General features: G+C 37.6%; 1 protein-coding gene across 1 annotated transcript in view; it reads right to left on the bottom strand.

Moving 5' to 3' along the window:
* The window catches only part of HDAC9 (histone deacetylase 9), a 700487-nt gene that overhangs the window by 149171 nt on the left and 539285 nt on the right, over positions 1-12031 (bottom strand). The window contains exon 22 of the mRNA XM_004377428.2: positions 2365-2483. Coding sequence (XP_004377485.1) covers positions 2365-2483 — 119 coding nt within the window. The remainder of the gene's footprint in view (positions 1-2364; positions 2484-12031) is intronic.

Raw genomic sequence — 12031 nt, 5'->3', positions numbered from 1 at the left:
ATGCTCTGTTGTTTTACATTTAGTGATCATGGGACTGGTCAATGTCTATCATAGACTGTGTTTGTGGAAATAAAGGTCTTGGGCACCCATGTGGCTTCCCTAATGTGCATTTGAGTTCTCTATTTCCATGCTTTTATAAAAAATGTTTTCTCTTTAGTGGACAAAATCCAGTAAAAGCCTCATGTAATTTCATCTAATTGCAAATTAAGGATAACACTCAAGTTTTAATTCAGTTATTTCAGATAGTAAAATAAAATAAGAATTTATTTATCTATAAGATAGGTGAACGGTTTTAGGTAATTTTTACCATGATCTCTTCAGGCACTAAGATCCTGTCTCCTTATTGTATATTTTTCCTTTATTAAATCGCAAATATTCAACAAAGAATCAATTATTAAATCACTTATAACTTATGCCTGCTCGTTTTTTAGGAAACAAAGCATCTATTGAGAAAGCCTATGGTTTCTCGAGAGGGAAAGACCATCCAAAGAGGGAAACAGATCAAGAAGGGTTTGGAGAAATTATAGACAAACTTACCCTGGGATAGACAGCAATGAACAGCTTTCCCCAAATGGTTACAAAAACACAAGCTGAAAGTCTCAATGCATTGTACTAAAGCTAACAAGACATAGAAACCATGTTTCTTACGTCAATGACCAAAACAAACCATACAACTCCAACTTTCTATTCTACCTTCCAAGGTGGCATTTGAGATTTGAATTTGACTTGGCAAGAAATAAACAAACCAGCAAACAAAAGCATCAGTCCCTTCCAGCTAGTTCTAAGAAATGGACTGGTTACAACCTGCCCACTTGGCAAGGAGAAAGACTCAAAGATAGATATTCCTCCCTTTTGAGGGAGGTTCCTGGATTCAATGGCAAAGAGCACCTTTTCTAGATTTCCATCTTTGCTCTCCATATGTTTTATACTGTTTGGGTTTATCTTTTATTTGAGGTACAGTTTTTTTTCTTTATTTAAACTATTCACCTGTCTTGACCCAAATGAGGTTATCTTCAATGAAAAGGCTGCCTTCCATTTGAGCAGACTTCCATGGGGTGGGGGCAGAGGGGGGGCAATGAGGATCATAAAGACATTCAGTTTGACCCAAATTGTGAACAATTATGCTTTGTCTCTGTGGAGTTGCCTCTTTTGATGTTTTCAATAGACAACCAGGCACCAAGAACACTGTGTAAATAATAGATGTTAAAAATAGCTACTACCTAACAATGTTGCTGGAACAATTAGAGTGCAGAAAACTCTCTTACACGAGAATCCGACTAAAAACAAAGGTTGGCATGATGCTGTTTCTTTGGTTCTTTTCAAATTAATAAAACACACGTGCTCCAAACTCATCTCTCCCAGTTAAAACTATTTGGTTGTTTTTGTTTTGTTTGTTTTTTCAACTCTTCCTAAAATATGCAACAGTGGATCTTTTTTTTCTTTTCACTTTTTATGGATATCCAGAGTTGCAGTGTATGTGCAGACTACACATATGCCTCATTTTCACACTCCCAGAGCAAGGAAATTATTCTTAAAGAAATCCTCTTTCTAGTCAGATTCCATTAGGTCACGTTATTCAGATGCAGTATTACACAAAATTCATTTCTTCAGTTGGTGTCTAGTTGCTAAAGAACACAGCCAAAAAGTTAATCCTTGCAACACAACAGAAGACCAGTGCAGATCCTGAGGGTTGCTTGTAGGCATACACAGAGCCTCTGAGCAAGGAGGAAGTACATTCTTGTATTCAAACCTGGAGAAACATTATTGGAAAATGTCCCTGGGTGGAAAGAACAGTTAACATGCTCGGATGCTAACTGAAAGGTGTGAGGTTCAAGTCCATCCACAGGCGCCTCAGAAGAAAGGCCTGGCAATCTATTTCCAAAAACTCATTGAAAACCCTACGAAGCATAGTTCTACTATGACACACATGGGGTTGCCATGAGTTGGAATTGACATGATGCAACTGGGTATATAACCATGCACAATGAAACGAAACAGGGACTTCCATTCTCTTTGCAAAAAGTCCAGTAGCTTTTCTAGATTATTACCTCTCAAGTCATTCAGCATATATTAAACAGAAGCCCTATCATTTCTGCCTTTAAATGGCAAAATGGGACTTCTGAAAAGCACTAAGGTTCTGTAATGTCATGTCAAGTCCACCAAAAGAAAAAATTTAACTTCATTTTTTTAAAGGCCATTTGCTACAGAGAGATGAATCTGACTTAGCAATAAACACCATCTGAAACATTTTCAATTGTCTCACTGAAGTGTACTAGACGCACGTAAAAAATGTCTTCTATCTTAAAGACCTAAAAGATGTTATGGTGTCATAGCATTTTATAAAGTCCAAAATGATATACTTACATTTTGCTGTCACTTTGTAACCCCCTAGAGGAGGGGCGTGGCCTTCTAATGCATCAAATCCCGCGGAAACTAGGACCACGTCTGGATCAAACTCTTTGGCCACAGGCATCACTACAGTTCTGCACAGTAAGAAGGCAACCAGTTACACATGGGAATGGCGAATACTTTTCAAAATTGTTCAGTGCAAACGACTTGGCACACCCTCAGGAACTTCCAAGAATAAAGCAAAGGGGAAAAGAAAACACTATTTGAATGGATCAAAAACTTATCATTTCCTTAATACTAAATCATTATTTTTTTGTTTTGTTTTGTTTTTTTAGCATTCCAATTCAGTCTTTTTTTTTTTTCCTTCATCCTTTTTTCTCTAAACGAAGAAAAAAAAAATGCTTTGCAGGTACATTCTAAAGCCCATCCTATTACCCACACATCTGTGGTTATTTTATCCCATGGTCTATAAAAAACTGCTTCTTCCAAGGGAGTGACTAATGTTTTACAGAGGAAAAGCCGAAGCTTTAGTGAAAACCTGGCTTGCTCCAGTTAGTGAGAACTTGGTGTAAATTTGAACTATAAATTTCTTTGGGGAAAAAGTTTGCTTTCCCAACTTTTTTTAAAAAACATTTTTAAATATTTGTCATGGTAGGGGGTGAGTCTTGCAAAGGAAAAACACAAAATTCCCTTAATAGAATCCAGACTATAATGTTAAGTGAGTCCAAGGTCAGACACACTAGGAATGTGGCAGCCTCATCTCTTGACAGCAACCCCTGCTGGCCCACTCAGACACTTCAGCACTTACCTCTATCTGTCTCAGCGCTCTTTAACTTCTTTCTCCTTAACTTTTTTCTTTTGTTTTTGGTTTAAAAACAAAATAACTAACGGATGGTACTCAGCCTTATAAAATGATTTTTTTTAAATGTACGCTTTAAGACCAGTATGCCATCATTAAGATTCAAAATGTTAAAGACTATTTAATGAAATGAGGAAATCTCACGCTATAGTGAAATTAGAAAGTAATATGATCTGCATTGTGTCTGTGCTTCTGTGAGAAATAACTAAACCAAATGTTAAAATCGTTACCTTTTGTAATATGTATTTATTTCATTCTTTTTTCATTGTCGTAGAAATATAAAGAGGAGCCCTGGAGGTGAAGTGGTGAAGTGTTCAGCTGCTAACCACAAGGTCAGCAGTTTGAATCCACCAGCCACTCCTTGGAAACCCTATGGAGCAGTTCTACTCTGTCCTGTAGGGTCACTATCAGTCGGCAATTGGTTTTGTTTTGTCTTGGTTTAGAAATATAGATAACGCAAATTTGCCAGGTCAACATTTTTCACATGTACAATTCAGTGTCACCAGTTACATCAATCATGTTGTGCAACCATCACTAAATATCCACTGCCAAATTTTCCATCACCACAAATGGAAATTCAGTGCTTCCTAGTGAGATAATTGAGTTCTCTTAATTTGAAATTTTTTTTTTGTATTTCCCAGATTTTCTACAATGATTGTCTATCAATTTTATGATAAAATTCGTAGCTGCACTTCCTAAACGAGAAGTTGTCAAAGTTATAAACTGAAACCAAAGAAGAAAATGATCTCACAGTTATTTCTCGTCATTGTTTACATGTACAGACCGAGATAAGAGGTTTAAGAAAGTTGTTTTTGCTGTTATTTTGTTGTAGTTTTAGTATTTGGTGGTGATCATGAAATATCAGATATTAAATAAAGTAAGTACCATAATACTTCAATATTTATTTGAAACCTACCTAGATATTAGTAAGACTATATGAACCATTACTTCTAATAACTCTACTACTGTCATCAAAATTCAATCCTTCAAGCTCATAAATGCACATGTAAACGACTTCCACATTAGTCCTTTCAATAATTGGAAAGACAAATCTGAAATGTCACCATCAGTGAAACTAAATAACTTAATTTTGTTTACTAAGAAGCCCTGGTGGAGCGGTAGTTAAGCACTGGGCTGCTAACCGAAGGGCCAGCGATTTAAACCCATCAGCCGCTCCATGGACGAAAGATGTGTTAGTCTGCTTCCACAAAGATTACAGCCTTGGAAACCCTATGGGGCAGTTCTACTCTATCTTATAGTGTCACGAAGAGTTGGAATCAACTCAACAGCACATAACAACGACAACATGTACAATTTAATCTTTTTTTTTCAATACATCTAAGGATTGCTAATAAGGCTGCATTATCAGGAGAAATATCTTCAAATGCTTTCCTTTCCCAATATTACCAATTCTTATGTTTTTAGTTTCATAAAAGTGTCACATATAATCAATTCACTATTTTTCTTCTGAATGAAATAACCATGTGATGTATGTTGCTGGAATATAATGTATTGAAGTAAGTTCCCTCAAACAAATAAGTCTGTTTTATCTTACCTATTTAATTTCCTTAATCCTATGAACACCTTAGAGGACAAACAATACTGTTATGAAAATGGGTAGGTAGACAATTACACAAGGTTCCCCATCCTAACATATGTATTATAATAATCAATTTTCCATCTCCTTTCCCTCTTTCGGAGCCCAGGTGGCACAGTGGTTAAGACCTCAGCTGCTAACCAAAAGGTCGGCAGTTTGAATCCACCAGCCGCTCCTTGGGAACCCTACAGGACAGTTCTATTCTGTCCTACAGGGTCGCTATGAGTCGGAATTTTCTCGATGGCAACGGGTTTATTTTGGTTTTTTGTTTTTCTTTTCCCCTCTATCTGGAAGGTCTTCTCCCCTCCACACCTCTTCTCCGCAATCAATTACACTTGTCCAGTCTTTACCTTGAGCTCTGGTGGCACAGTGGTTAAAGTGTTTGACTGCTAATCAAAAGGTCAGCAGTTCGAATCCACCAGTTGCCCCTTGTAAACCTTATGGGGCAGTCCTACTCTGCCCTCTAGGGTCACTATGAGTTGGAATACACTCAACAGCAATGGGTTTGGTTTCTGGTTAATCTTTAATCCTTCAAGGTACAGATTGATTATTACCTTTTCCATAAAGGCTTCTCTCTATACATGGATACTAAATGCATATATATATATATATATATATATATATATATATATATATATATATGTATTTTTCTGAAGAACAAAGAGATTGGAGAGGAGAAATAGGAGACAAAAGCTGTCAACATAATTTTAGAATATGGAAGCATATAGATGATCCACAGAGCAGAAAGCTGAAACATTAATGTCTACAGAGAAGACGCCTTCCTGAAGAAACTAACTGGGCAATGAGAAAATAGAAAAAACTGGCAGGTTTTCTTCCAGTCTTCCTTTTGACTGGTGAATTCTCCAGTTCAAAAGCTCAGCTGAGGCATACACAGCTCCCACTTATCTTTCCTGTGTCCCTCATTGAAACACGAGTGGACAACCCCTATTTGAAGAAAGGCTCTAGCATGAAAGACAGAACAAAATTACCATGCAAATAAAAGAAAGTGAGCTAAAAAACACAGATAAAATACAGAAAAGAGACCAGAATTTCAAAATTTTGAATTATCGTTAAAGATGTAAGATAGCACATCTATAAAATAAGAAGTTGCAATCAAAAGAAACAAAAAATACTAAATAAAACATTTTATGAGCACTTCTGAAGACAAAGTTGATAACCTCTCAGAAAGTAGAACAAACAACAGACATGGAAAATTGGCAAGAACGGATCAGAAATTTAGAGGATACATTTAGGAAATCCAACATCTGAGGAAAATTCTAAAGGATTCTTTTTTTTTTTTTTTAAGAGCTCCATGTCCATCCAAACTGACAATCAAATGTGAGAGTAGAGTGATGGAGATTTAGATATTCAAAATCTTTTTAAAAATAGCATCTGCTCTAAATTTTTGAAGGAAGCTATTGGATGTTATCCTCCATCCAAATGAGGGAGTAAAGTAAGAAAGCGAAAGGTACAAAAACCATCCCCCATCAAAATATTTTTATAAATTTCCATCTAACTTCAGAACAAAATAGAAGAAATTTGGTCACTCGAAAATTGGCATGGAATGGCGTATACTTTTATTCCAATACAACAATTTTGTTAATAAATATATCTTACCCACTTGCAGGGGAAATGTATCTTTCTATGCCTTATAGCTCAACATATACACTGTCTACTGGTTTCTGACTGAAGCAAACAGCACTTTATTATGTAGATCATTCTAGAACTCACAAATATAGATTTTACAGTTTCTCACAGATTTTCCAAATGTTCCATCTTGCAGGACTCATCCTACATATTTGAATTTATTTTATTTATTTTATTTTATTTAAAAAGTAAGAAAAAATGAAAAATATGAAACAAAAAAAAACCATCAGCTGATAGATTCTTTCCAGTTAAAGCAGATATGCTACAATTGTGTCTGTGCAACTCCCAGGACTCCTCACTGATCTATTTACTGAGGGAAAACTCACACAGCTGCTAGTTTCTTAAATATGAGGAGAAAAACAGATTTTGTAGCACATGAGGAGACCAAGAAATGTGAAAAATAAAAGATCAAAATAAACATAAAAATAAATGACTCTGGATGAAATAACAAGTTCAGGGAACAGAAATAATAATCTCAAAGAAATTCAAGAAAATATTTTATCTTTAAAACAAAGAAATGTTGTTACAACAAAAAGAATAATCAATGAACAAGGAAAACACTTAGTGATAAAAACTGTGATTGCATAACTAAAAAAATACAGGGTTTGAAAAAATACAGTTGAAGAAGAAATTTCTCAAAAACGGGAGCAATTAGATAAAAAGATAAAATAAGTCGGGAAATATAAAACATAAAGGATCAATGCAAAAGTCCTATATTTGAATAACAGGAGTCACAGAAAGAGCTAAGAAAGAGAGGGGAGAAAATTCTTAACTAACAAGAGAAGATAATTTTTAGGAACTGAAGAATGACTCAAGTCTACAGATGTGACAAGTCCAACCCAGTGCAAAGCATAATGTATAAAAAAAAAAATGCACTTAGACATAATTTCGTGAAACTTCAAATCCCCAGAGATCCTTAAAAGAGGGAAAAAAAGACATCCTCAAAAGAAACAGAAAATGAGATTGGCATTAATCAGCAACACTGAATGTCCTTAAGTTTAGAGGGAAAATAATTATTAACCTTTAATTCTACTTCCAGCCAAACTAATAATCAAGTATGTGACTAAAATAAAGATATTTTAAGACATGCAAAGGACTCAGAAATCTATCGCCAATGAACACTTCATGAATAATTTACTTGAGAATGTACTTCTGTAAAACAGAGTAAACCAAAGGAATTGGAAGGCATAAAACCAAGAAGTAGTGGCTATAAGGAGAGAGATGACTGGAGTTCACCAATAACATGCATGATTTTTACATGTGTTACTTTGCTAGAAAACAAATAATTGTTGTTGTTGGGTATTGTCAAGTCTACTCTGACTCATAGAAACCCATGTGACAGAGCAGAACTGCCCCATAGGGTTTTCTTGGCCATGACCTTTACAGAAGCAGATCGCCAGGTCTTTCTCCTGAGAAGAGGGTGGATCAGTTTGAACGGCCCACCTTCAGGTTAGCAGCTAAGCACTTAACCGTTGAACCACCAGAGCTCCTTAAACAAATAATAGATGTAATAATAATGGCATATATGCTTTCTCATCTTCACTTGACCACTGAAGTTCTTCTATGCTCTTCTTAAGCAACTTCTTCCTTGCATGGTCTCTCCCCAGATGCAATTTATCCTAGAGAGAGTGCATTGAGCCCGTAAAAATAAATAGAAGCATGTATTATGTGACCAAGGATCCTTGGTGGTGCAAGAGTTAAGGGCTCGGTTCCTAACTAAAAGGTCGAGGGTTCGAACTTACCGGTTGCTCTGTGGAAGAAAAGACCTGGTGATTTGCTCCTGTAAAGGTTACAGCTATGGAAACCCCATGGGGCAGTTCTACACTGTCATATAGGGTTGTAATGAGTAGGAATCGACTCAACGGCACACAACAACAACAAATTATGGGACCAGATACTAGGGTGACCCTACACAGTATGGGACAAAGGAATTCTATTCTGGATTTTTTCCATGACACTTGGGGTGACTGATTCTGATTCAGAACCTCCTCAGTTAGAATCAGACCTCTGGAACGAATTCATCTCCAATCGCTGGCCCAACAGTTGGGTTACAGTGACATTGAGCTATGTGCTGTGCTTAAGCTGAACTGCACTAGTGATTTCCCGTGACTCACCCCAGCATGTGCTTGCTGAGTGAACAGTCTACAATGCTACCCACTCATTTGACATGCTCAGCTGCAGGAAAGGAGCACCCTAGGAACACTGCTCTGCTTTAAGAAAGATAAAAAGCTTGGTTCTTCAGCTTTCAACTCAAGTTTTAAAGCGTCCAAAGCATATTAACCCATAGAGTTATTCAACAATATTTTTTTATTCATTCAGCAGTCATTTATTGAGCCTCTACTATATGGGAGGCAATAGGATGGTGCTAGTATTCAAAAAAGCGAATCAACTGTAGATCTGCCCTCAAGGAGTTCATAGATTACAAAGAAAGGCAGATGGAAAACATGTCTTTATAGTATGGCATGGTACAAATGGTTTACCAAGAGGGAGAGAGGAGTTAGCAGCCACCATGGATGAAGGCAGTATGAAGAAAATTCACCAGAGTAGGAGACTTGAAAATTGAGTTTGGGCATTAATGTAGGAGGCCGCCAAGTAGATCAAGTAAAGGTGACATTGCAGGCAGGTAGATTAACAAGAGCAAAGGCATAGGAATTTGGAAGGGCATGTCGGATTGTGGCAATTAGTTTCATATGACTGCAGCACATGGTATATATCAGGTAGCAACTGCAGAAGAGGCTATGAAGGCATGCCAATCCCAAACCTTAAGTGTCTAGAACAGAATCAGTAAAGTGTCAATGTTGAAGAAGCCAAGGTGGTGGAGTGTTTTAAAAACTCGAAGGTGGACTATCGTGTCAATGCATCACAAAGTCAAATTCATTCAATTTTTTCACTCAACAAATCTTTCCAAGTACCTGCTATATGCCCAATACTGGTGTAGTGAGGGGTTAGCAGCAACCAAAGTCCTTCATGAGAAGCAAAGTCTTGCCTTCATGGAGTTTACATTCTAATAGGAGACAAAGGCAGTATATAAAAAAACAAGCAAGCATGCAGCAAAGACTAAGGTGAAAGATAAAACAGAGTAAATAGAAAATCATAGGGGGTGCAAATATAGATATGGGTGGACAGAGAAGGCCACTCTGAGGTGGTGACAATGGAACAGAGAATTATCCACAGTGAGGAGGTAGATCGAGTGGAATTATGAGGAAGAGCACTCAGCTGAGGGGATACCAAGTGCAAAGAGTCCTGAAGTGGGAGGGCCTTTGGTGTATTCAAGACATCATGAAGAGGTCATTATGCCCACTGCAAAATGAATGAGAGGAAAGGTGGCTGGCAATAGGATCAGAAACGAGGCATACAGCCAGTTTATGTAAGCCATTGTAGGTCATTGTAAGAACTTTGGATTTCATTCAGAACAAGAAGGGAAACCAAAAGTTTTTGAGTAGGGCTGCAATATGATCTGATTTATGTCATATCTGTCTTTATCAATTGGGGTAAGTATTTAAGTGTCCTTTAGAATTATGAGGTCTTTTTGACCTCTGAGACAGCAGATCCTGATGCCCTGTATAATTTATAATGGCATATTATAATTATGCGAATACGAATTAGAGGTGAAAATCCAAGCCTACATTTTTCTTTATAGTTTAATTGTAGGTCAGCACTAAAAAGCACCAGATGATTAAATTATACACTTTAAAATGGTACAAGGACTTCTGTTCTTTTAGGTTTTTCTTACAAAAACAAAAGTGCACATTTCAATCTGCACATTCTTTCATTCATCTGCATATATTTGCGCATGAAGTACAAGGGAAGATGTGCCCAGGGAAAACTCTTCATGACAGTTCATGCTTGGACACGTGTGGAAGGCAGCACATCAGAGAGTGGCTACTAAGCAGATTCCAGACAGTTGTTGTGGTTGCTGGTGCTTCAGGACCTTCTGGAGCACCTCACTCACCATTTGCCCAGTGGGGTCCTTGTGAGAAGCACACAAGAAAGGCTATCATGCGCATTCGTGGAAGAGGCTAATTGCCAGCAGTTCTACTCTCACCAGTTATACCTGGCATTCTCCACTAGCTTCAGCAGCCTCTACCCTAGTAAGTCTTGCTCTTCTTCCCTTATTTTTCATCCTCCATCTTCTCACACACTCCAAAACATGCACACACACACACAATTCTTTTTCTCTTTCCCTACCCCTTTCTTCTTTATTGCCTTGATTTTCCATCTTTTGCTCCTTGAGTTCTCTTACAGCCTGTTATGGACTGAATTGTGTCCCCCAAAAATGTGTATCAACTTGCCTAGGCCATGGTTCCCAGTATTGTGTGATTGTCCACCATTTTGCCATCTGATGTGATTTTCCTATGTGTTGTAAGTCCTAACCTCTATGATGTTAATGAGGCAAGATGAGAGGCAGTTATGTTAACGAGGCAAGGCTCAATCTACAGGATTAGGCTGTATTTTGAGCCAATCTCTGTTGAGATATAAAAGAGACAATCAAGCAGAGTGGAGGGGGACCTCACGCCACCAAGAAAGAAACGCCAGGAGCAGATTCTGTCCTTTGGACCTGGGGTCCCTGTGCTAAGAAGCTCCTAGATTAGGGGAAGATTGATGACAAGGACCTTTCACCAGAGCTGACAGAAAGAGAAAGCCTTCCCTTAGAGCTGAATTCAGACTTCTAGCCTCCTAAACTGTGAGAAACTAAACTTTTGGTTGTGAAAGCCATGCACGTGTGGTATTTCTGTTACAGCAGCACTAGATAACTAAGACAAGCCCATATCAAATCCATCAGGAAATCCTATTGCTTCCACTATCAAAATATATTCAGAAACTTACCATGTGTCAACACCTCCACTCTAACACCCTGGTCATGATGATCTCTCACCTAGGATCACTACTTCTTCTTTTATCACTCTACACTCTATTCTCAACAAAGCAGCCAGGTTGATCTCCATTTGACCCCATTTCTCTGGTGTTAAAAATAAAGATTTTTAAAATGTCTCACAAGTCTCTGCATGGTGCGGCTGCTCATCACCTCTCTGAGTCCATTTCTTGCCCCATTCCCGAAGGACTATACTCACACTGCTCCTTGCTATTTCTCAAATATGTGATGTTCCTTCTATTTCTTTACCATATTGTTCTTCTCTATTTTCCTCTCCTATGTCTACCTAGCTTTTCTTTTTCTATCTCTGTAATTCTCTCAATTCAAATTTTCTCTTATCTTGCTTTATTTTTGTTGAGTTAGACATATTCTCAGTTCTTTTGGATTTGTACAAATTAAGCATTATAATATGATATCTACCAGTGCAGAGGACATTATTCTTTAACCATCTTGCATTGAATAAAAGAAAGGGGAGAGGGAACAAAGTGTAGTTTCTCCAGAAACTTTCAAAAAGGGAGTCAAATTCTGCAATGTGGATAGCGGCAAGATGGTGCTCTAGGCAGAAGCACCACGCCGTCCCTCCACAACAAAGATCCGAAAAACTAAGCCAGAGAATCAACAATCCTGAAACCCTAGAACATCAAATGAAGAGATAAAGAACTCAGCCGAACACCAAACGGAGTAAGAATACTGAAAGAGAACAGAG

The sequence above is a fragment of the Trichechus manatus genome, unplaced genomic scaffold (genome assembly GCF_000243295.1).
Source record: "Trichechus manatus latirostris isolate Lorelei unplaced genomic scaffold, TriManLat1.0 scaffold00050, whole genome shotgun sequence".
Lineage (NCBI taxonomy): Eukaryota > Metazoa > Chordata > Mammalia > Sirenia > Trichechidae > Trichechus > Trichechus manatus.
Note: the sequence above shows the minus strand (reverse complement) of the source record. Positions and strands in the feature narration are given on the sequence as shown.